The sequence below is a fragment of the Pyxicephalus adspersus genome, chromosome 9 (genome assembly GCF_032062135.1).
Source record: "Pyxicephalus adspersus chromosome 9, UCB_Pads_2.0, whole genome shotgun sequence".
NCBI lineage: Eukaryota > Metazoa > Chordata > Amphibia > Anura > Pyxicephalidae > Pyxicephalus > Pyxicephalus adspersus.
In genome coordinates this window covers 31,004,996-31,031,270 of record NC_092866.1, presented here as the reverse complement: position 1 = coordinate 31,031,270, position 26,275 = coordinate 31,004,996, and the positions used below count along the sequence as shown (strand labels likewise).

The 26,275-nt window shown below is 38.5% G+C and overlaps 2 protein-coding genes across 4 annotated transcripts in view; one reads left to right on the top strand and one right to left on the bottom strand.

Moving 5' to 3' along the window:
• Window positions 1-492: 492 nt before the first annotated feature.
• DDX28 (DEAD-box helicase 28) lies at window positions 493-2,552 on the bottom strand. The gene has a single exon (XM_072423083.1). It carries the CDS (start codon window positions 2,469-2,471, stop codon window positions 900-902), a length of 1,572 nt encoding a protein of 523 aa, XP_072279184.1. The 5' UTR covers window positions 2,472-2,552; the 3' UTR covers window positions 493-899.
• Window positions 2,283-26,275, top strand: part of DUS2 (dihydrouridine synthase 2) — a 284,746-nt gene continuing 260,753 nt past the window's right edge. The window contains exon 1 of one of the 3 annotated variants that reach the window (XM_072423086.1): window positions 2,283-2,412. Coding sequence is in view for 2 of the 3 variants with exons in the window: in XM_072423085.1 (XP_072279186.1) it covers window positions 2,617-2,658 (42 nt within the window). In the remaining variant the exon portion in view is untranslated. Of the gene's footprint in view, window positions 2,413-2,550; window positions 2,659-26,275 lie in introns of those variants that run through there. The other 2 variants (XM_072423085.1, XM_072423084.1) reach the window with 2 other exon arrangements.

The following is a 26,275-nucleotide window of genomic DNA, read 5'->3' as shown; positions in this document are numbered from 1 at the left end:
CTAATATTATGCCTAATCAGAGTTTAGGTCCCCTGTAAACTGGCTGAAATTTAAAAAAAATTACCTGGCAACCGATGAAAGCCTATTCAAACCATGTAACAACAGAATCATATCTAAGTCACCAGAAAAGTAGAAAAAGTAGAGTTATTGCTTGAAGCTCAGGACAACCTACAGGGGCAGATATTACCTTGTAGATTAGTGGTAACACAGTCACTTAGCTGCAGAATAAAATTTAAGTAATGTGTTTTGCATTTAGACAATTGTTGCTTTATGCAATTGCCTTCACAAATGGGTAACACAGAACACGTTGGCAAAACAAAAATCTTAGTATTCTTAGTGAGTATTCGTTTTTCAAGGATCTTTTGTTTTGAAAGACATTTATCTAAAATGTGTACATAGTTTAAGGTTGTGTGTCCATAAGAATTTTTTCCTGTTAGAATTGGAACTCTTCCCAAAGCAGTTTATTAGAAAACTAAAGCACAGATTGTCAAATGCAGGCCAAAAGTTTAATTTAATGTCAAATGAATGGTTAAAGCAGAATAATTTTACACAGTATTTATATAGCACCATCATATTACGCAGTGCTGTACAAAGTCCATAGTCCTGCCACGTACTGTCCCTCAAGGGAGCTCACATTCTAATGTCCCTACCATAGTCATATGCCATTAATATGGTCTAAGGTCAATTTAGGGGGAGCTAATTAACCTGAAAACATGCTGCATTTGTCTGTCAAAACAGATAAAAAAAAAAGCCACTGCACCTTACATAATTCAAAATAAGAATGTGTAGAGATATATTGACCATTCCTATGCAATTAATTTATTGTGTTACAATATTACTTTGATGTTCAAAAAAATATATACATATGCACATATATAATGTGTAATTTTTTTTTTTTTTTAATTCTCCGATTCTTTGTCTGTAGTCATTTTGTTTAGTGAGGTGTCCTTCATTCTAAATAATGTGCTAGGAAGGTTGCTTCTTTTACGCACCGCAGTTTCAATTGTTTGCACCTGTTCAACATCCCAGACATGTGTGACAAAACTCAGTACATTGCCTTGATTTTTGCTTCCAATGCGGCCAACCCTTCCTGCTCTATGAAGGTAGTCCTCTACAGTAAAGGGAAAATCAAAGTTAATTACAGTACTTACTCTGCTACTGTCAAGTCCCCTGGAAACTATGTTTGTACAAACCAACACATTCATTTGTTGTTTATGAAAAGCTTCAAAGAGAGAATGCCGGATATTAGCAGGCATTTGACCATGAAGTCGGGTGTGCCGAATGCCATGGTCATCTAAAATGTAGCTAAGCCAATCCACAGTTTGTGAAGTATTGCAAAAAATAAAAATGTCAGTTTCCTGTTTTTCAGCAGCATGTTTCTTCAGCACTTGTAGTAATTCAGGGACTTTGTCAGCTCCTCTAACCCTCTTAAAAGTGTGTTGTACATGGGGCATGAGTAGATTTAGCTTCCTGCTTTTTATTGTGTGGATACTGCCCAGGTCTGTTACTTTGCTAAGAATTTCTCCAACCCCTTCTGGAAAAGTAGCTCCAATTATCACTAACTGGGCTTTTTTGTCATGCCCATGCACTTCCTTGGAATGGGAAGCTATCCGAGTATGCATGAGAATGCCTTCAACAAGATCACAGAATGTATTGTCAAAAAGTGTATCAGCTTCATCCAAAACAATGTAATGAAGGTCAGCTAAAGAAACCTTGTTCCATTTCAATGCTTTCCAAAAAAATCCTGGAGTGGCCACCAAAATATCAACCGATAGTCGTCCAAGTTGCTTTTCTGTTACTTTTCGACCTCGCCCTCCTCCTACAAATTGAACATTAATTCCAAGATGCGAACTAAGCCTGCGAGCCACTGAGGTTACCTGCCCTGCAAGTTCCCTTGAGGGTACTAAAATTAAACTGCGAGGACTGCCCGGACAAAACTCTTTCTGATTTAAAAGCTTGTGCATGATAGGGAGCAAATAAGCCAGGGTTTTTCCCCTACCAGTCTCCGAAGCGCACAACACGTTCTGGCCTCGGAGCAGACATGGGATGACCTCCTTCTGCGTCCAGGTTGGTGTCGCGATGTTCATTGCCTCAACAGCTGTAACCACTCTTAGATCCAGACTGAGATCACGAAATGTGTCATTGGTTTCCGGCCACTCACGCTGCTCCCGTTGACGGTTAATAATGAAGTAATCTCCTCGTGAATTGCGATGTTTCCATCCTCTGCTGACTAAAGTGGGTTGTTCCCATCTACTATACGTCTCCGTTGCTGCCTGATTAAGTTCTCGCCTGCGAGTGCTGATCAAAAGTTTCCCAGCCTTGGGAGCTACAACTGGTTTGATTTGGCGCTTCTCTAGTTTCTCCAGCCATACTTGTGTTCGCCGAGCAACTCGAATAACTGGCAAATCTGAGGTAGAGTATAACCGCCGGTCTATGATTTTGGCGCACCAAGCCCGTAAAAGCATAGACATCGTAGCTCAAAAGATACGTAAAATATCTCTAACCAGGCAGCTGAGTAAACGGCTTTCCGGGGGCACAGGAAATGACGTACCATTTACATGTATTTCCGTTGTGCTTTAAAGGCGGGGTTGTACAATTGGCTTTTTTTGCACGTGTATGTTTTTCTCCGAAGCGAAAGAAAAACTACAGACAGCAAAAGTAAGAATTGCCAGCATCACTAAAAACGTTTATTTGCAGCTTTTTACCCACGTTTAAAGTAGTTAAAGTTGTTTTTGTTTTCTTTTTTTTCCATAGCTGTATTGCATACTTCTGTCAGGTGACAATTATGGGGGTTAACACTTGTTTATAACAATGCCTGAGTAAATAAAGTGGAACTAAAGTTCCCATTTTAGGTTTGCAAGAAAAGGTATGTCATTATTGCAGAAAGGGACAGTAATGTGCCTGACCTGCCTGATTGATCTGGGTTTCTGGCATCAAAGCCGAGCTGTGTATGCTTTGGTTACCATGGAAACCAGTCAGTCCTGGCTTCCCTTCCTTGTGCTGGACTAAATGAACTACCACCTACGTGCAAGTAACGTCATATTGGCACAGCAATCAAGATGGTTGAAGATTGTTTACAGTAGAAAGATGGGGCGCCTAGCAGTGGAATGTGTGTGGATGAATGGCACCAGTTTAACAGTTGAACAGTTTAGAAAGAAAACCTTTTTAGGGGTTGGTGATAGAGATGGTCTGTCATTTCCCCTAGATAATAGATTTATCTTACCTTCTGATTCCTCACCTTTCCTCCCTCATTTTGCATCTACATGGGAACTCTGCAGTCACCTCACAAGAAGTCTCCCTGCCAGATCACACACAATGAAATCCCACTACTAGGCCTGATTATAGACTGTGTTTTCTTAGAAATCAATAGGAATCTTGAATTTAACTCAGCTGATGAGATTGCGAATTGTATTGTAGAGACCCTGAAACCTTTGAAACCACTCAGCTTTTCGGTTAAAAGAGGCTCAATTTTATGTAAACCACTCTGAGTCCAAGCCATCATGCAAACACATCCTGGAGTGTCCTATGTCCCAACATACCCCGGGTTTAAAGGAGATTGCAGAACATTGTTTACACATCAATATGTGAGAGTTTATTGCAGCATTGCAGAGCTCTCTGTCCTAAAATTTATGTAGAAGAGATAGAAAAGAGGATTGAGTCTGTGGGTTAAAAAGCAGCAAATAGAACTAGTAGAGATAAGTTGTGCAAGAATATAAAAATATGATTTTAAAGCCCTACTCCACCCACTTCCTTTTCTTTGATGTGTTGTACTCACTGGGAGTTTGAATCTGCAAAGAACTGTTGTAAAATATAGTTCAGTATTTCAGCTGAACATTTACCAGTTGGTAGGCAACTTTTAAAATATTATGACAAAAAATCTACCAATAAGAATTGGGTGCAGGGAGACTGAACCTAACTAACTAGGTGAATTCTTAGGGAAGTGAAATTTCAGAGTGCCCATTTCATACTGCCCTCCCACTTTCCTATTGACTTATTACCATGATGCCATTCCTTTTTGGGCAGTAGGAATATGTTTAGGATAGGGTGGTGGGGTGCAGGTAAGCACTGTTACTAGGGCTATTCCATAGCTGTGCGATATAGGGTAAGTCCTCAGCAGGAGCCGATGTACGATGTCATCTGTAAATAGTGCCGCTCACACCTTGCTGCCGTGTATCTGCAACTCATGATACTGGTTTGATGTCAAAATGGCACGTGCCAGGGGCTTGAGCGCTAGATTGAACAGCAAGGAAGATAAAAGGCTCCCCAGTTGCATGCCTTTCTGGAGAGCAAATGCCTGTGATAAATACCCAGGGGTGGCCACCCGGGTGGAGCAAGACGAATATATGACCGAGCACATGCCCTGGTATGATCAGACCATACCGATTTGGGACAGTACTGCAAAGAGCCAAGGGATATGCACATTGTAGAATGCCTTTTCGGTGTCAAAACTTTGCGGATCTTCATTACCGTTGACCTAACCTTGACAGTTCCTGCCTGAACCAGGGAAACCAAAGCAGCTGGAATAGTAGCCAGCCATCCTGCAATGATTTTTTAGAGAATCTTGGCTACAAAGTTAATCAAGAAAATAGGTCTGTATGATGCTGGGCATAAAGGATCTTTCCCCCTTTTTTTTTTTGGTATAACTTTGATGTACATTTTGTTTCTGTGGGAAGGTAGTTCCCGAGTGCCACATAAGTGTTATGTAATCAGTGGTGGAAGGCCAACATATCCTCTATCAATATTTTATAGTATTCAGCCGTGAAGCTGTATGGTATCGTGGCCTTGCCATTGGACAACTGTGACATGGTATTCAAAATTTCGACTTTAGTAATGTTAGAATTGAGCATTTCCTGCTGGTTTCTGGTTAGCCGGAGCAACCATTCTCTATCTAAAGGGATGAAATTCCTATCCTCATCCTCAAGAGTATAGTGATTTTATAGAAAACGGCTAATATTTCATTGATAAACTGTGGGTTAGGGGTACATGTTTTATCTGGAGCCTGGAGGGCAGAGATACAGGTGGGACCCCTCCAGGGGCGCATTAGATACGCCTACATTTTAAACACTTTATTGCCAAACTTATGATAGCAGATGTCCATGTATTTAAATTTTAGCTGTTCCTATTTTTCCTTTCCAGCCATTGATCCAATGTTTTTTTTTTGCCTCATACCATGCATTTTTCATTACTGAAGAGGAAGGCTCCTCCATCAATGTTTGATGTGCTAGTTTCAAGGGCTGTCCCAACTCTTGTATCTCGCATTGGAGAGCTGGAGAAGTGCATTGCAACACTGAAATCACTGAATCATCTTGAGAGGGATCTCCTGCTCCCTGAGCAGGCAGTTAATGGCTTAGATGTGGAGGGTGGAGAGGTTAATCAGGATGAGCATGTAGGGAGTTGGGTTAATGTAACTAGAGGGAGTGGTAGGGGCCCACCGAAAAGGAAGGCCAGCCCTGTGTTTGAGCACCCCAACAAGTTTGCAAAGTTATGTGAAGATTTGCAGGTGGCAGACCCAGTGGTGGCAACTCTAGATGTTACTGCTACCCCTAACAGCAGGGAGAGCAGCACATCTAGTAGTGGGGAGGAAAATGCAGGAAGGGAAAGACAATTAAAATCCCCTATGACTACCATCATAAGGAGGACAAATAGAATAGTTTGTTGCCGGATCCCTTCAACCAAATGGTTTGCTGTCTTCCTGGTGCCAGGGTTTGGCATGTGGTGGACAGAGTGGCCAAACTACTGGGAGGGGCTGAACAGGACCCAGCTGTCTTCGTCCATGTTGGAACCAATGACAATATAGATGAAAGATGGGGGATCCTTAAAAATCAGTTTAGGGAACTAGGTTTCAAGCTGAAGAAAAGGTCCTCTAAGGCTATATTCTCAGGAATATTGCCTGTACCATGCACAACACAGGAAAGGCAGAGGGAGCTAAGGCAGCTAAACACATGGCTTAAGTCCTGGTATAGGAAGGAAGGGTTTGGGTTCATAGAGCACTTGGCTTACTTTTGGGGTACAACCTGTATGCCAGAGATGGTTTACACCTAAATGAAAGGGGGTCTGCTGTGCTAGGGGAAAGCTTTAGGGGAATGGTGGAGGGATATTTAAAATTGGACAGAGGGGGGTGGGACAGTCAAAAAAGGTGGCAGAAAGGTTAGTCAGGGGTCAGACACTAGTGGATTGGGAATAGTTGGGGGGCGGGGGGATTATGGATAATTCCAAGGAGCTTCCCATGTTACAAACAAACATTGGATTGTGCAATACTAATTGTACTAAAAATGATGGTAAAAGCAGCAATGGTTTAAAGAGCCTGTTCACCAATGCTACAAGTCTAGCAAACAAGATAGGGGATTTGGAAGCCTTAGTGAGTGAGGAGAATTTAGTTGTTATTGCTGAATCCTGGCTTTGTTCTTTGCATGACTGAGCTGTCAATATTCCTGGGTATACTCTCTTTCGTAAAGACAGAGTTAAACGAAAGGGTAGTGGTGTCTGTCTGTATGTGAGAAGTGATCTAAAAGTGAATGTGAAAGAAGAAATTGCGGATGGAACAAGCGATGAGGTTGAGGCATTATGGGTGAAATTAAATGTGGGGTTGAATATTTTTTTTTTTTAAACTGAATTTTTATTGAACATTTTTACATACAAAGACAACCAGGCTTATACAGCAAAACATCTCGTAAACACAGCATACAGGGTGATAGGTACATCCTGCTAAGGAAGAAATAGAAAATCAACTATTAGCACAGCTAGAAAAAGCAGCAAAAAGTGGAAGTGTTTTAATCATGGGAGATTTTAACTACCCTGACATTGCAGGAGTAATGGCACTACAGGAACAGCAAAAGGGAGGAAATTTGTGAATTTAATACAAAATAATTTTATGGTACAGCTTATAGAAGCCCCAACTGGAAATGATACTCTGCTAGACCTAGTTATTTCTAACAATGCAGAGCTTATAACAAATGTGCAAATAAAAGAGTATCTGGGTAGTAGTGACCATAATATGATTTTATTTAATGTAAGCTGTAAACAGGAAAGATAAAAACATTTTAATTTTAAGAGAGCAAATTTTCCAATATTAAGGGCGGCTCTCTGTGACTTGGACTGGGAGACCATATTGTCCTCAAGGAACACAGAACAGAAATGGGAATGTTTCAAGTCTGTTCTACAAAAGCAAACTGAAAAATATATTCCAATCGGTAATCGGTTTTAATTTTAGCCTTTTAAACGTATGTGGCTCACAGCTGATGTTAAAAAAAGAACAAGAAAAGGGCATTCCAAAAATATAAAAATGAAGGATCACCTTCATCATTTGAAACCTATAAAAATTTAAATAAAAATGTACAAAGGAGATAAAATGTACAAAAACTTCAAAATGAAAGACAGACTGCAAAGGAAAGTAAGGCAAACCCCCCAAAATGTTTCAAATATATTAATAGCAAAAAGATCAGACCTGAGCATGTAGGCCCCTTAAAGGATGTTGCTGGGTTGGTAACTGGGGTTAAAGACAAGGCAGATTTACTAAACACTTTTTTTTGTATACGAAGGAAAATGGCAAGAGCTCAAGTCCAAATTCGTAATAGCAATGTCACTGTCGTAAATGATTCACAATGGCTCAGAATTGATATATTTCAGAAAAAGCTGGGAAAAATAAGGTTGACAAAGCACCAGGACCTGATGGATTACATCCACTTGTCCTCAAAGAGCTGAGCTCAGTTTTTTCAAAGCCATTATTTCAGATTTTTAGAGACTGTAGTCACTGGCAAGGTACCGATTGGCATAAGGCCAATGTGGTTCCTATCTTCAAAAAGGGAGCAAAGTAATTACCAGGTAACTACAGACCCACAGATGTTGAATTGGAGAGAGTGCAGAGAAGGGCAACTAAATTAATAAAAGGATTGGAGGAGCTCAGCTATAAGGAGAGATTAGCTGAACTGAATCTATTCTCCCTTGAGAAGAGATGTTTAAGGGGGGATATGATCACCCTGTATAAAAAAATATAAATGGTCCATATAGAGAACTCTCTTCCCCATTATTCACTTTGAGATCATTACAAAGATCAAGAGGGCACTCTGCGTCTGGAGGAAAAGAAGTTTAAGCTCTGGATAAGGAAGGTATGGGATTAGGAGCATATACATTTAAAAGCAGGTAAAGCGTGGCCCACTGATGCTGTCCCCTCGTATCTGCCGATATAACCCCAGCTATACGCTTATGAATCGACATTAGAACACCTGCCTTGCGATTTACCATGGGGGAATCCATAGACCTCCTCCATCTACATTTTTCTCATCTTTACCTCTCCACTTAGGTGACTTTCCTGTAATAAGCAATGGCAATGTCAATGTTCAGCTTTTTTTAGATGCCCTAATACCACCATACTCTGGTTGTAGGTTTTGTGTTATCGTAATAACATGGATTTTCCAGCAGGGTATCTAGTGTCATATCAGTCTTCTTTGCATTTTCTTGGGCATTAGTCTTCCAGGTGCTGGGAGTAGATGGTAAGGGTTGGTCTACATCGGCTTGGAAGAGGGGTTGGCAACAATAGTGAATTCTCTGTGGTGTGGAAGTTAGCCTCCTTTAGGAATTTGCATTCTCTGGAGACCTAAAGGAGTGGTTGGATCAATTGGCATTCCGTATGTAGAGTGTAGCCAAAGTGATTTTTATTGCAAAACAGATCTGTGCTAACTTTAAGATTTAGGCGTAGGCTTGACGAGCCCATGATTCACAGGTTTTTCCTGTACGCAATTTTCTAAATCCTCTACTTTATCAGCACAGGACACTGTCTTTTCATTCTTGATTAGCATTTGTTTGCTGGTGTTCATATATGGTTTCCTCCAGAGTGGTGATCCTGCATTCTGCAGTTGTTATTCAGCTTGCCTGGATTTTGAGCCCCTGACAGCGCAATTGAATGCCCTCTACTGATCATCGATCACCTACTGCAGAAAAGGCTTCAGCAGAATTGCCACTGCATCTGGGATGTGGACGTAATCCGATGGTAGTGGAGGGGCACGGGGAAGTCATCTTCAGACAATGACTGAGATGATGGTTGAGAACAATTATCTTGAGGAAATGTAAAAGCACGGAAGACAGGTTGGCATTTCCTAATTACCTAAAAAGATTATCGCCTAATAAAAAATATTTGATTCCAGGTAAAATGTCCAGGTAAAATGTAAAAAAAAACAGCTCTACAGTCCCACCTTCAATGACAAGTTAGTATTAGGAGTCAAAATACCATTTTGGAGAGATCAGCAGTTGTCAAGAAGAGGGAAACCGGCAAAGCTACAACAAGAAGGTTTTTGCAAAGGAATCTAGGAGAGACCATGGAAAGGGGTAAAGGTTTCAAGAAAGATGACTGTTCATCACGGGTAAAGTGAAAAGATGATTTCTCTGAAACCCTCGAAATCACTATGACGGTTGGTGGGTGGCTGACGGGCTACTTCACCAATGGGAAAGTATTTTTAATAACTTTAACCTCAACATATTAAAGAGCAGTTAAAAACTGGAACTTTTTCAGCAAGCCCCTGCTTCCAAGTGGGATTTCTATTCCTTTGAATTTTGGCCCAATTGAGTAAGCTGGGGTGGGTAAACCTCTTGGGCTTTTTCTCTCTGGAAAGTGTAGTGGCAGAAGGCAAAGACTTACCGTATTTTCCGGCGTATAAGACGACTGGGCGTATAAGACGACCCCCAGCTTTTCTAGTGAAAATATAGAGTGTGTTGCACTTCCGGCGTATAAGACGACCCCCGACTTTGGCACAGATTTTTCGGGGTTAAAAAGTTGTCTTACATGCCGGAAAATACGATACTCCTCTAAGTACATATGTTCTGTGTGGATGAAACTGAAGAATTGATCAAGTCTATCTGTTCCATGAAACAAGTCCACGATAACCACACTATTAAGATAAATTTGGTAGCTGAGTAAATATTCACCCCCTAAGTATAACCTTAAATAATTATTAGGAAAATATTTCTACCACAAGTAGTGAGGCTGTAATGCTCTACAATGCGAGCCAGATAAAAAAAGTTTGCATTTGTATTTTGAACTTTACCATGGAGTATAAAGGAAATTGTAACCTATAGAAAAGATACTCTTACTTTCCCCATTTGATGATGACATCCAGTTATAAAATTAATTTTATATATATTTTAAGACCTACATGTTAAACATTAACAGAAGTAAGAATTACATATATGTTGTAAACAATAGTACATTAGGGCAGCACGGTGGCTCAGGGGATACCACTCTGGCCTTTGTAGCGCTGAGTCCCAGGTTTGAATCTTGTCCAGGACAATATTTACATGTTTCTCCCAGTATCTGCGTGGGTTTCCACCAGGTACTCCAGTTTCCTCATTCCAAAAACGTGGTTACATTTATTTAGATTCCCCCAAAAATTGACCTTAGACTACATTAATGACAAAGAACATGGTAGGGATACTAGATTGTGAGCCCCTTTGAGGGACGGTTAGTGACACGACTATGAACTTTACAGCGCTGTACAGCGCTGCGTAATATGATGGCGCTATATAAATACTGTACAATAGGTTTTGTGGAAAATCTAGTTTGGGACGTGTATAATTTTCTGCTAAGCATAAGGTATAACTTTAGCATAGAAAATTGATAAAGTAATAGATGAATTTACTTTAATCAGGTTGTTTTCCTAGTATTTGAATTGAAATGAATTGAATTTTCGAAGGAGACAATTTGTCTTCCAGATAGATCTTTTTTGGTCGGATGGTATATTCTATTACATCATATTATTTAACCACCGAATTGTCTGAAAACCTATTTGTGCGTTTGACTAGATTTTTTAGATCTTGTATGGTAATAAAACCATATCAAAATCTCATCCTCCCGTGTTTTGCTGGATATGATCTAAAGCCAAGGTAAAAAAAAAACATTGTTTGGATTTGATGTATACAAAAATCTGCCAAATGTGGAAATTTGGCCTGTAGTCATAATATTATTCATGTGTTTATATATGTTTTTATTAGGGCTTGTTGTAGAATGTCCCATAAAGCTCTAAAAAATCTCCAGGGGACGCGACTAAAGATCCCACTGTACAGCTCGTGACAGGAGGATCTTTGTCCTGTTATTTAGGTGAGCTGTGATTGGCTAATTCAAGCACCTGATTCCTTTGTGGGACATTTTAAATAATTGAATAGGTCATTGGACATGGGACATTCCAAACACTGAATATCATTTGTGTTAAAATGGTGTAAATGTTTACCAAAAATATAAGGGGTTGATTTTGTAGTTCTTGTGTTTGGGGTGTTTAAAATTTGTTGACAAAAATGTTTTCTGCCGGAACAGCATTTCTAGGTGAGGATATCTAGAAAAAATATTTATTGTGGGTAACAAATTGTGTTGTTAAATAAAAGTTACATTTTGTTCAGAAAAAGCAAAAAACAAAAAAGTATATAAGGGTCATGGTCCATCCATAGGACGAAAATCTGATCTATTTACCAGTACTATGCTATAATGTAGCACAGGTACATATAGGCTTCCTCACAACCAAAAGTAAAACTTTTCCTGCACAGGTATAGGTTGGCATACAGTGGGGCACATAGTGTACACATTGCCTAAAGTTGATTTAGGAACACTTAATACATTGTGTCAGAATGAACTGGAAGAGGTTAAAACTTAATTCATTGTATTTCCAAGTACTATTTGCCTTTGTTTTCAGAACAAGTTGAAATAACAAGATTGTGTGGTATGCTTCTATACAAGTTTTTAACATAAGTCGTAACCAATAGCATGTTTTCAATTTTTAAAATCTGTATGGTAGACTATAAACATTGGGATCTTAAGTAAGTGAATGCTTACATGGATAGGTCAGGCTTCCAATAGCAGAGTGAATCAGTCTTGCAGATGGTTCTTTTCTATATTTGTGGGTCTCAGAAATGGCATAAAAAGTTGTAATTCTAGGATTAATTAAAGGATATCTAAAAATCCTAATTGGTACTCACAGACCTGCTGTATATTTATTGGTTGATACCATTTATACAATAGTGCCTCTTTTGTCAAAAGGTTTTTAGCACAAAACCTTTTGTTGTGGATTACACAAAGCTTGAGACTATTCAGTTTGGAATGGTATATGATCTATCTAAAAAAAGATTTTCAATATCTGAAAGTACACCTGCCAAAAACATTAGACATTTTTATGCTTTCAGAGAGGGATTTGCTCTTGTATTTTAGGGGGGAGTTGTTGATGCTTCCTGATGGTGCCCTTTCCTTAACACTTATAGGAATCTGTGAGGAAGCCAAATGTTGAAGATATAAGATTTCCGTGTGCTCAGAAATCTCCCTATGGTGTATGTACTTGTTCTACTAAACTGTTTTTACTTGCCAAATTTGATGTTATTGCTCAATTCACGTGAGCATCATTAGACAAATCCTGAAAGGGAGAAAACAAGGCCCAATTAAAAGATTTCCATTCTGTATCAGATAATTGTGGTGATGTAATTTCAAAATTCAGATTCTGTGTTTCTATTTCTGTTTTTCATAACCAGAAACAGGTCCATATTGGTGCTCTTTTAGGGAAGTGGTGTAAGTGAATCAAATGTTTTTGTAATCCTGGGAGGGGGTGCCAATGCTGTATCTTTAAAAAGAGGGAGAGTGTTTTGTGGGTTGCTACCAGGGGTTACAAGGCAGGTCTCAGGGGAGGCCCTACCTTGGACAGTACAGGATTATATATTTTTTTCTTGGTGGGTAAAGGATTATTTCTACTTTCTGTGTATGAATCAGGCTTGTCCTTCCCAGCATGCATAAATCACCATGTTTAAAATTATTTATCTCCTTTTAATGTTGCTCTGTTATTCCAGCTTTTCTTACCTTGTTATGCACAGATGAGCATAGGTGCCTAATATTATAATTTATAATTTATATTTAATAATCCTCAAAGTTGTTTAGATCAACCTAAAGTGTCTGTGTGTCTGTCTGTCTGTCTGTCGCAGGGGAGGAGAGTGTCTGGGAAAGTGGTAGATACTATATACATGTGTCCTAGATTTCTCTCCTCTATACTGCCATTTTAAAAATATACTCTGGATTGTGGTGTTCTCTCTGGGGTAAGTGCTCAGCCAACATAAAAAATACTGAGCTGGTTAGTCCACCCAGTCCTGCTCTGGGAACCACGTGTCCGTGGTGGACCAAGGTAAAAACAGTATTGTGTTGCTGGAAAGTTTTGTTATCCTGTGTTGTCCAGTTTGGGGATAAACATTAGGTTGGCTCCAAGTAGAGAGAGTCTCTCCTGTCTTATGTGTTTAGTTGCCCATCTAGTTAGTCTTTTTGTTGGTTTCCTCTTGGCTAATTTTTTGTAAATAGTGTAATGGAAGTGAAGGGAGGAGAGTGCAGTGGGGTGCCATTCGCTCATTCTCCCCCCTCCTATCTCCATGGAACAGAATGGCTTTGTATGTACTGCAATCTTCATTCATCTTTTAGACTAAAAAAATCTAGCATGTACACAGCCTAAGAGATTGTGTCCAGACTCTCTTTGCACTGTGCCTGTCCCAGAAGGTTAAAAACACCCTGCTACCCATCCCCCATGTTGCAATATATATATTAATTTATACACAGACTTCATGTTTGTATGCTTACTTCAAACACTATATGGCATGTAGGTCCTTTTTCCTGTTTGTCCACAAAACGGCTTTGATCCCATGCATTCTGCTATGTATGCATTATTTTTGGTACAATATTTTTTTTGTGTATTCAAATTATCCTGTTTATAAATACAAATATATTTATCCCTGATTCTTTAAAGTTATCCACTGTCTGACATCTGGGTCTATTGTTAAACTTTTTAAATAGTATGGTTCCTGTATTTTAGAACGTTGTACTATATGGCAATGTAAACAATTTTTTTCAGAGTATTTTCACTTATGTCATCACATTTTAACTTTTTTTTTTTAAATTAAATCTTCATTGTAACTCCTGAGGGAGACTTTTATTGATGCGAGACTAGCACTAAAATTATTTAAAATGCTAGTAAATTACACCAATTTGTAAAAACCCTGGTTAAAAATTTACAACTGACAAATATTAAAACGATTGTAACTAACAAAAACCTATTTATATACCACAACAGGGATTGATGTTACTAATAAAAGTGCTCGTTGTCACATACATTTAAAAAAAACTGTGTGTAAAATATCTAAAATTTTTATCATGTATATGTTGGGTCACCTACATTGTGAAGAGTTCTTATTGTACTGATACATATGTGCACAATGCCTTACATAGTTACATAATTAGGTTGAAAAAAGACAAAAGAAAAAAGTTCATAAAGTTCAACTATTCTGTAAATAAACCTATTAGAAACCTGCATGCTCCAGGTAAAACTGTATATGCATATTTAAAGTAGACCTAAAAGTTTTTCTTTAAATAAAAGGGTAGACAACCCTTTATATGAAGTAAAAATATGATTTATTTATTTTTTAAATTCAGCACCCTTTTTTATTTTTTTTTCCCGCGGTGATCATTACAGAATGGGTGTGCAGAGCCTTCTGGGATACCTACATCACACATCCCAGGAGTCTTCTGGCTTCTCCTCTCTGCATTTTGCTACACTGAGGGGAAAGGGATGTCAATCTCACACATAGGCAGGGAGATTGGCTTTTTTTTTCCCCCCCTTTACAGTGGGCTATGTCACCCGAAGAAGGAAGAAGACTGGCGCCTCTTGCTTCCTCCGTGCTGGGATGAGGAAGAATTCCAGGACGCCACAGGGCCCAATGAGGGAAAGATCCAGTGCGATCGAGGGATCTTTGGGATTAAAAGTGTGTTGTTGTTTTTTTTAATTTTTTTTTAGTTTAGTTCTGGTTTAATCCAGAGAAAGGCAACAATTCCTAAAAAGAAAACATGGTTCAATTTACTCTAAAAGAGGAAAATAATTTGTTCGGTCCAGTGAGGCTCTCTGGTGCCATTCCTTTTCTAGTTTGCAACTGGGTATTATATTTTAAAAGCGTCCAGCTTTACCCTAAAGCAATCTATAGAACTTGCAAAAACTACTTCCTGGGAGCCTATTCCACATTTTCACTGACCTTACTGTAAAGAACCTTACAGAGATTACGTTTTCCTTTTTTTCTAGATGCAAAGAATGTTCCCTTGTCTTTAAATGAGCTTAAAACGAATACATTTGAAGGTAGTTCTCTATATGGATCACTTATATAGAGCGATCATATCCTCTCAACTAAACTTTTCCCATAGGTGAGCTACTACTTCTGATTAGTTTAGATGTCTTTTCTGTACGTTTCTCAAGTTCCACAATATCATTTTTGAAAACTGGTGCCCAAACTAGAAAGCCTATTCCAGATAAGGTCTGGCTAATACTTTAAAGAAGATAGGATTTATGTCTCAATCTCTGCAGTCTATACCTGCTTAAAACAAGAAATTATTTGCTAGCTTTAGAAATTTCGCTTTCAAAAAGTGCATACTATTATTTAGTCTGATCTTGTAGACTGATCTTAGTCTATGTGACCAAAACCCCCAGACCCTTTTTTATTTTTGACCCCCCCAATGTATTCCCCTAGACTGTATGAAGCATGCATGTTGTTGGCTCCCAGGTGTGGAATTTACATTTATTAATAATAAATGCCATTTGCCACTTGGCTGCCCAATCAAACAATGCATCAATGTCTGCTTGTAGAATATAGATATCCTGTATTGACTCAATTCCATCACATAGTTTGGGGTCACCTGCAAACACAGAAATAGTACTTGTAATCCCAAACTCTATATCATTTATAAAGATGTTAAACCGTAAAGGTCCCAACACTGAACCCTTGGTACACCACTAAAAATGTTAGACCATTTAGAGTATGAATCATTAATCACTACTCTAGATGCAGTCTTTAAACCAGTACTGTATCCATTTGCAGATTGACTTTTTTAAACCTACTGCCCCTAACTTGAATTTTAACCGTCTTTCGGGTACTGTGTCAAATGCTTTAGCAAAGGCCAAATACACTATATCAACTGATACTCCACTGTCTACCTGTTTACTTACTTACCTCATAAAAGAGAGTAAATTTGTGTGACAACTTCAGACTTTCTTGAATCCATGCTGGCTACTATTTAAAATATTATTTTCCAGCAGAAACTCCTCCACGTGGTCCTTTATCAAACTCTCTAGGACCTTTTCAACTATAGATGTTAAACTAGTCCGTCTGTAGTTACTTGTTAATGACTTTTCTCCCTTTTTGAAGATTGGAACCACATTGGCCTTAAGCCAATCCATTGGTACCATTAAACTAATCAGCAAGGTGATCCCTCATTTTTATATTTTTGGAATGCCCTTTTTCTTATTCTTTATGGCTTTTTTTTCTGTGAGACACATAGGGTTTAATTTTAGCTTCTACAACTTTTTTACCCATTGGAATATAATTTTCAGTGTGTTTGTGTGGAACTGACCTGAAACTTTCCAATTTCCGTTCTGTGTTCTTTGAGGTTAATATTCTCTCCCAGTGCAACTCACAGCAGATAGCCACCCTTAATGATGGAAAATTTGCTCTCTTAAAATTGAATGTTTTTATCTCCGCTCTGTCCCCCCCCCCCTCCATAGAGCAAGACAGTGCTGTTTGTACCGCACTCATTCATGCATTGTGCTATCCCATGTTTCCTCCATTACACTCTGATAGGGGTCTAAGAGTGTTTTGACTTCCACCCCACTTTTGTTATAATATAACACTTGTACTTTTGCAGAACGGGTTACATTTCCCTCTGCAAGAGAGCAGTCCCAGCCTAATAGGGCCGGGGTGTCTTGTTTAAGACTTCCTCTGTTTGGGTACAGCAGTTTTTCCAAAGTGTAGAGTACCCTGAAGCATGGCATTAATGACCCCCTTGTATGCTGGAACATTAAGATATGCCATTGACATTGCATTTGTAACAGAACAGATTGGTACTTTTCTAGGAGGGTATTGGGATCTTTGGCCCTTGGGAAATATATACTGCCTCCCTTAAGCTATTGTCACTAAGGTCTGTTCATAGCTCCTATTTTTTCCCATTGCAGAGGAAACAAAAACATGTACTCTTAACATAAATCCCTGCTCCTAACCACAGTTTACTTTCACAGTAAGTTGGTGGGATTTCTCCTGTAGGTGAAAACACCAATATATAAATCTGGGTACTTTGCACTTGCAAGCACTCCCCAGTAAAAACCTGCCTATCCAACGGATATTTAACAGATTCTGAAAGCTAACAAACACATTTTAATGGCTATTTTCTGTCATTCAGCTCATCAGGAGTTGTGTTACCTTTATTTTAAGATGGACTTTTTCATTTTCATTTTACTGCTAGACAATCCTGTCTTAATAGTGAATCAGGATCATTTTCCAGCAAATGTTAGGCTGCTTTAAGGGCTCAATTCCTGTCAAGAGATCATTTTCTTGCTGTCCTCATTTCTATATCATTTGCTTTTTGTATTGTGTTTTACTCCCAAGTTTTCATTCCAGAGTTTTTAGAATAAAGGTTTTAACATCTGATGGATAAAAATAATTCCATCTACTGGTTTCCCTTATGTTTCCCTTTCATTTAGACTGGTATTTGTATCTCTCCATTTCTTCTAATGTTTCTTTCAAGCCTTTGACTAAAAATATCCCTTCCTTGCACATTTTCTTTCAGTCCACCAATCCCAGTCACCTAAATAGATTGTGATACTTTTAGATTATGTATCCCTAGTGGCAAACACATAGTGGCTCACAAGGGATCCAAGCTAGGGTAGGCCAATTTCCCTAGCCCAGTGGCTGGCGAAAAGAGGTACAGGGAGGGACCTGTTAAAACAAACAGCTGATAGTGTCTTTGACTTGGTCCAGACCCCTCATCCTGCCTTGATAAATTCCTTTCCCTGTATGTGTATCTTTCGAGATTCTCCAGAGCCAGTATATCACTCCTATCGCTGTCACAGTGATGAAAACCTATTACTACACAATCTGATATTTATAAACTACTGACTGTACGATTATATTTATCCATGAATTTAGTTACAAACCCCCTCCCCTTTATTGGTAAATACAAAGAAGACAAAGCATTCATAACAAGACCATTCTGAGTGGCACTGCCCATTGGCTTTCCAATCACAAAATGGGGGGCATCATGACATGAGAAGCAAGGGTCAACTGGTTCTTTTACAGCCAGATTCCTCTCGGCTACACCTACACTCTTCACTCCTTCTGTGTGAAGCCACCTAAACCTCAAACAAGTGAATACAGTCTTTTTATTTAGCAGGCCACCTCCTAGGCATTGACCTAGTGATGTTCTCACATACAATATCTATTCCTAGGGAGGCTGATCAAACCAAAAACTGCGGCAAACATAAAGGTGAGCATCTTGACTGCAAGAATGTATTGTCAGAATAATTTCCAGTGAAGCTGTATAACAACACTATACAACATATTAGGATGTGTTAGTTTAAAGCAAGAAGTATAGTTCAGGTAAAAACTTACTATCTCTGGAGAGTAAGCAGGTAAAAGAGAGCAAGGTGGAAACAGGCAATAAAAAAGGTAAAAAAGTTTTTCGTAAACATGGTGTGTATCTGCTTTAACCCCACTCTCCTCAGTTGCAGTTTTCGCTCATCCAGGAGTACAGTCTTTCCTCACACGGGGTACCAAAGAAACCAATAGCTGAGTGTGTTCCCCTCTTAAAGGAACAGAGCATTCTTGCTATAGCTGGAGCTTTTATTGACTAGTGTGAGAACAAGAAAATGTGGCTTTTCTTCTAATATTTTTCTTTGTGCATGAGTTTATAACTGCAAAATGATTAGCATAATTAAAAAGAAACAACCCAGGATGGGGGTCTTCTACTATTCAAACCAACCATAAAATTAACACATTTAGCAAATGTAAAGTAACGGTTAACCATTTTTCCAGAAACCTATTTCCATGAATAATGTATTTTGTCAAGTGTTGATAAACAATTTGTCACTATAATGGTATAAAGTTTTATGATGTTTGTAAGTTTGTTAGAATAATAGTCTGTTGCTCACAAGCTTGATGTTTGTTGAGAGGTCACATACTTTGAGACAATGTGGAAAAACATATGAGGTTGGTGATGTTGGTATGAGGCAAAAGCCTTGTGTATTTGAGGGGGGTGGGGGGTGGCGGGGGTGGATTCCGCCTGGGATGGACGGCTTCTGCTAAGGCTGCAGAGCAAGCGCTAACAGGGATCGCAGCGACTCTCAGGAGCTCTCTTCACCGGCGATTCTGACAGTTTCTGGCTCCCTAATGCTTAGAGCAACCATGGGCAGAAGAAAAACTGCCAAGATGCTGAGGAAATTGACAGATTTTTTCCTTAACACGCAGCCACAAAGAATCCAAGATGGCGCCGAGGACTCACCACACGCTCCCGCGCGGCTTCATCTTTAAACCTCTCTGACTTCACTCGGGACTCGCAATCTTCCAGGGAAGAGAGAAGGTCAGCTATTTCACCTCCTGAGAAACCAAAATTTAGTTTCTGTTGAAATGCCTCCTATTACCATCCCCGTTGATATGGCGCCTGCCTATATTCCCCTATACTTTCATGCGCAGTATGACTCTGCTGAATCCCTTTGGATACTTGTTTGGTGTTATTCTTTTTGTTTTTCTTTGTTTTGTTTTTCGTTTCTTCTATGGTTCACTGGGAAAATACAAACTTCAATGACCCATAATAACACAGGATATCTCCAGCCCATTGCACGGTACTACACCCATAATATGGTCCTCAAAATTTTTTTTTCTCTGAATGTAAAAGGCCTGAATAGTCCTTACAAGCATAAAGTCCTTTGGGAAGACGCCTGCAAGAATAAAGTGGACATATTATTTGTACAGGAAACACACTTTTTGCCAACAAATGCTCCATCACTTACCAACCACAATATTCCACATATTTTTCATGCAAAATAATCACAAAAAAAGAGTTTTTATCGCAATTGGTTCTAAGGTTTCGTTTTCTCATCCTCTTGGAATCAGATCAAGAAGGCAGATACAGTTAGGTCCATAAATATTTGGACAGACACAACTTTTTTTCTTATTTTGTTTCTGTACATTACCACAATTAATTTAAGTTAAACAGCTTGGATGCAGTTGAACTGCATACTTACAGCTTTAATTAAGTGGGTTGAACAAAAATATTGCATAAAAATGTGTGGAACTAAAGCCTTTTTTATTAACACAATCTTAATTTCAGGGGCTCAAAAGTAATTGGGCAAATTAAAAGGCTGAAAATAAAATGTTCATTTCTAATACTTGGTTGAAAACCCTTTGCTGGCAATGACAGCCTGTAGTCTTGAACTCATGGTCATCACCAGATGCTGGGTTTCCTCCTTTTTAATGATCTGCTAGACCTTTACTGCAGCGTCTTTCAGTTGCGGTTTGTAAGCCTTTCTGTCGGAAGTTTAGTCTTCAACAAGTGAAAAGCATGGTCAATCGGGTTCACATCAGGTGACTGACTTGGCCATTCAAGAATATTCCACTTCTTTGCTTTAATAAACTCCTGGGTTGTTTTGGCTGTATGTTTTTGGGTCATTGTCCATCTGTATTATGACACTCCTCCCAATCAATTTGACTGCATTTAGCCGCTTTGAGCAGACAGTATGTCTCTGAACTCCTCAGAATTCATTGGGCTGATTCTGTCCTGTGTCACATAATCGATAAATACTAGTGTGCCACTGGCAGCCATTCAGGCCCAAGTCATCACACTGCCTCCGCCATGTATTACAGATGATGTGGTATGCTTTGTATCATGAGCTGTTCCACGCCTTCTCCATACTTTTTTCTTGCCATCATTCTGCTAAAGGTTTATCTTGGTTTCATCTGTCCAAAGAATGTTTTTCCAGAACTGTGCTGGCTTTTTTAGATGTTTTTGAGCAAAGTCCAATCTAGCCTTTCTATTCTTGAGGCTTATGAGTGGCTTGCACCTTGCAGTGCACCCTCTGTATTTACTGTCATGCAGTCTTCTCTTTATGATAGACTTGGATATCGATGCGCCTACTTCCTGGAGAGTGTTTTTCACTTGGCTGTTGTAGAGGGGTTTCTCTTCACCATCGAAATGATTCTGCGATCATCCACCTCTGTTGTCTTCCATGGATGTCCAGGTCTTTTGGTGTTGGGAGTTCACAAGTGCTTTGTTTCTTTCTTTTGATGTACAAAACTGTAGATTTGGTGCATCATAAGAAAGAAACAAATAAAAAAGGCTTTAGTTTTTTACATTTTTATGAAACCTTTTTTTCAATCCACTGAATTAAAGCTGAAAGTCTGCAAGTCAACTGCACAAACATTCATTTTGAGTTGTTTCATTTACAATTAACTAACCTAACTGTATAATCTAGTGGCTTTAATAATAATGTTCTCCGTACTATATTTAATATGTATGTGTCTAATGATCGTCCTATCGTATTTGTAAAGAAAGTTATTAAAAATGGAGGAAAAGTGCATCAAGGATCTCTGATCATATGCGGTGACATCAACTGTATTCGTAATGCAGATTTGGACTCTTTTAATAAAAACATAAAAGATCCACTCTTTCACAAATACCTATCAGAGAAGATTTGTATGATGTTTGACAATGCCTACACTACATAGCAGCAGATGGTCAGACCATACACCAGTTACCATCATTTTACAAGAAGAAGTTAATGCAAATCCAGTCAGGATGTGGAGAAAAAATACTTCTCTTATGACCAACAAACTGATTTCAACTAATATTACCCATTTTTTTTTTTAAATTCACGACCTCCAATTGACGGATCCAATGACTCTGTGGTGTTCCCACTAAGCCTACAGAGGAATTCTAACAACAACTTCTACAACTTGCCTCAAGGGAAAAGAAGAGAACAAAAAAAGTGGTATGTTACTTGATAGAATCAAACAGTTTAAAATGTTGCATAAATCTGATGTTACGGTTTTAATCCCTGAAGAGTTATTTAAAAGCAAAACCATTTTAGTCTTTTACGGATTGCTAATGAAACTAACATATAAAAGCTTAAAAGCTAAATGCTATAACCAAGCTAATAAAGCTGGGAAACTATTGGCTAACCAATAAAAAGCTAAAGTAATTAAAAATAATTGGCATATGTCCATCTTTATGGGACTAAACTTAGATTAACAAATCCACAAGATATAGCCAATGCTTTTAAAGATTACTATTATACTTTATACAATCTTAAAAATGATCTTGACTCTTTACAACCTACTAAAGCATCTATTACTGATTTTTTTTTTTTTTTTTTAAGTCTGCCAATCTCCCTAAATTGTCACCTGATAAACTGTACTTAATCAACCACTTACATATAAAGAGATTGAGACAGTAATAAATTCTATGTCATTAAATGAATCTCCTGGTATTGATGGGTTTACTGCTGAGTAGTACAAAGCCTACCAACCACCTATGATCCCTTATTTAATCTAAGTTTATGATCATTTTCCAAATGAGATGTTGAAAGCGGTTATCACAATACCGAAACCTGATAGACACATCTCAAGTTCAAAACTTTACACCTATTTTGATTATTTATTGAAAACTTAAGCTTATACATATCACTCCCACGCTTATCAACTCAGACTAAGTAGGATTTGTGAAGGGCAGACAGGCTCCTGATGGGACAAGAAGAATGTTAAATTTTATCCAATATTCCGAATTCCATACCCTCGAATCAGTTTTTCTCACTCTAGATGCCAAAAAGGCGTTTGATTGTCTACATAGGGAATTTCGTAAAGAAACACTTACAGTTTGGCTTTAATGGATTTATCATTTCATCTATTATAGCTTTGTATACTTCCCCCTCTGGAATTTTTCATCTCTAATATGCTATCCTCAGAATTTTCCTTGACTAATGGAACAAGGCAGGGTTGCCATTTTTCCGCTGTCCTGTTCTTCTTGGCTTTGGAACCCTTGGCCCAAAGAATTAGGCTTAATGAACATATCAAAGGAATTAAGATAAATAAGTTGACTCATACTATAGGTCTATTTGTGGATGAATCCTCACTCTTACAGAATCAAGTTCTTCTTCTTAACTGCTTTAATGTCTACAATAACAGAATTTAACAGTATTAGTTTACTATAAAATTATTTCCTCTAAATGTAATATTCTGTTTGTGGGGATTCCATTACCAACTCAAAAATAAATATATTGGAAAAAATTTTATTTTCCTGGGCACAAAAGTCTTTACAGTATGTAGGAGTACGTTTAACTTCTATCGTTTAACTAACGTTTAACTATCCTAGCTCTGATCTTTACAAGAAAAAATTTCTTGCCTCTTAAATCAATGCAGAACGAATTAGATAGATAGAGCAAAATTGAGATGGCTTGGTTCGTCAGAATAGCAGCCTACAAAATGTGTCTATATCTACTACTACTATATCTGTTCATAGGACTCTACCTATGATTATTCCAGCAACTTTTTTTCATATCCATGCAAACCTCCTTGAGCTCATTTATTTGGACGAACACAAAGCCTAGGATTTGTAGCCGTTATCTTTTCAAACAAAAAGAAAGTAGGTGGGGTAGGGTTGCTCTCTATTCAAGATTATTATTATGCCTCATTAGTAGACCATTTGGAAAGAAGTCTTCAAACAGCCACAGATGAGAGGTGGCTAAATATTGAAACCTTTTTTTAAAGGTGGAGATTACTTAGCTTTTTTAGTAGTCATGTCTCTTTCTTCTAAATCTAAGATTTCAGCTTTGTACTCTATAGAAGCCATAGTACTTGCTTGGGAAAATTTAGGTAAACTCGAGGACTATGAAGATGTTACATTTTTATTACAAATTCCACTTAGATTTTCTAAATACATACTTCCCAATTTGAATGTCTCCTCTTGGGTCAGGGAGGGCTATAAATTTATATCTGATTTTCCTACTATGACCTCGTTAGCTGACAAATATAAAATGTGGCAAGCAGTGTTCTCCTCAGACACTGTAGCCGGGTGGTAAAAAAAGTGGGCGGGGCTAAAAACAGCAAATTTGGAGCTCCTAGTTATTTATGCCATAGGTATCCAGTAACCCCTGCTATTGTGTCAGTGTTCTACCTGTCCCCTCCTGTCCCCTGTCCGCCTACTTTGTTCCAACTTTCTAATGCCTGGCTTGTTAGAATGTACAATTTTTCCATTTTTTTTTATTTATTTTTTTTTTGTATTTCGCCCCAACAGTCCAGTGCTGTGTATTTTAATCCAACTCCCTAGAGTTCCATGTTTTATTAGTGTAATCCCTTGTAGTAGTGTAATATTGTGATCAATGTGGCTTAACAAATTGGGCTTAGTTCACCGGTGATAACTGCTGGGCACCTGGGACTGGTAACCGGTGATAACTGCTGGGCACCTGGGACTGGTAACCGGTGATAACTGCTGGGCACCTGGGATTGGTAACAGGCCGTAAGTGCTGGGCTTTTCAGGCCTAGCAGTTTTTCATCCAGCAGTGGTTCCTGGTGGGAGGAAAGTGAGGGGTAAATGCAGCAAATGCAACCTTGCTGCCAATGTGAATTCAGCCTACCTTCAGATGTCACCTCCTAGCGCTATACCTAGGTAACACAAAAGAGCATCATGCATGTGATCGCAAATGGGGGCAGGACAGCCAGTGCCCTTTCCTCATCAGTTCCAAGAATAAAAACTTCCTGTGAAATGTATGCATCCGCAGTATAACTGTTTGTGTGTAAAGTCTGCTTGTCAGATTCTGCAGCCTATCAACCCATTGTGTTCAATCCTTCAGATCCCCTAACTTGTTGGCGTTTTCACCTAAAATGTTTAGGATACACAGGGGACTCTCATAGCTACTAATACCCAACATTTCTTTTTTTAATTTCAAGAATTTGGGCATCACGAGTTTAAAACTTGTGGAAAATGAAGATTTTGGTTGCTGTTTTCCAAGAAAGTGCACCTAGGAGCCCAAAATTATTATTTTACCTACATTTCACCAAACTTTAATTGTAATACTATGCTGCCCTTTCTGCTTCTATTCTTCGAAACCCAATTTATTTGGAATGGGGAGGTGCGGGAAACTGAAAATGTAGGTGCAAGTGGGGGAACAGATGTATAAACCCCAAAAATTTCATAAGCATGGCATCATTAGAAATTAAAAACCTCAGTCCATCAAACTGTCCTCTTCCCTACCTTGAACCCAAATTTATCTAGAACAGAGGTGCAGATAAACAGAATCATAGGTGCAAGTGGGGGACATTTGTTGCTAACACCCCCAAACTTTCATTTCCATGGCATCATTACATAAACATTGCCCATCAAAACCTTCTGCCCTGTTACACATGACTGTACCCTTCCAGTACCTAAACCCCAATTTCATTATTACATTCCACATGCCCACTGGGCGGAGACATTGTTTATACTATGTGTTTTTTTTTTTTTCCAAAAGACTCAGCACACCTATGAGAGGGGGAGGGACAGCCTGTGTCCTGATCTCCTCATAGCTGTGCTGTGCTCTCCTCACTCCGCCTCTTATCAGCGGAGAACAGAGCGAGCAGAGCAGCCTCTCTATTGTCCGTTCAGAGCTGCTGAAAATGTGCCAATCTATCTGAGAAAATGACATTCATTGTTCTATTTCTCTTGACTAGCTGTAAATTAGCAATTAATTCTGTACTTAAAGCTAAAAAATGTTTATGTCATTGGGAATGCTACCAAAAAATATTACTTAGATGGTATAGAACTCCATCTAGATTAGCTAAATTTATACCAAATCATTCAAGGTTGTGTTGTAAAAAGTGAGGTTGTTTAGGCACATTCACACATGTTTTGGGAATGTAATAAATTTCAACAGTTTTGGGCATAAATTTCTGTACAACTGCAAAAAATAACTGAAAGTAGTACGCGGTTAACTCCTGAGCTCACCATGTTAAATATAGGTATTGACAAATTTCCTTTAGTGCATAGAACCACAGTGACGTGTTCTTTTAGCAGGAAGGTTGATTATTGTTAGTAAATGGAATCGGGATATTACCTATGATGTATCAGAAGTAATAGGAGGAGTTAATACACAATATTGTTATGAAAAAGCTTTCCCAAATAGTAACCTTACCTTAGTGAAATTCAATGCACAATGGAAAGCATGGATTTCAGGGTCTAAATATGTTGAGTAAAGTTTACCTTCTAAGTTGTTATTTTCTATTTAAGGATTTCCTACTGTTAATGCCATTAAGTTATATACTATTATGTGGCTAGTGAACCCTTTGTTTGGTTAGCCTTTTCACTATTTTTGTATCTCATTCTTTCACTATTTTATGTGTTATCCTTGCTATTGTTGTTTTTTGTTATTCTGTAAAATCCAATAAGTATATAAATTAAAAAAAGCTTTGTGTATATATTATATTTTAAGATTCCTTC

Bases quoted from the DNA above. Each gene is read 5' to 3' on its own strand.
- DDX28 (XM_072423083.1), bottom strand. From the start codon at position 2,471: ATGTCTATGCTTTTACGGGCTTGGTGCGCCAAAATCATAGACCGGCGG.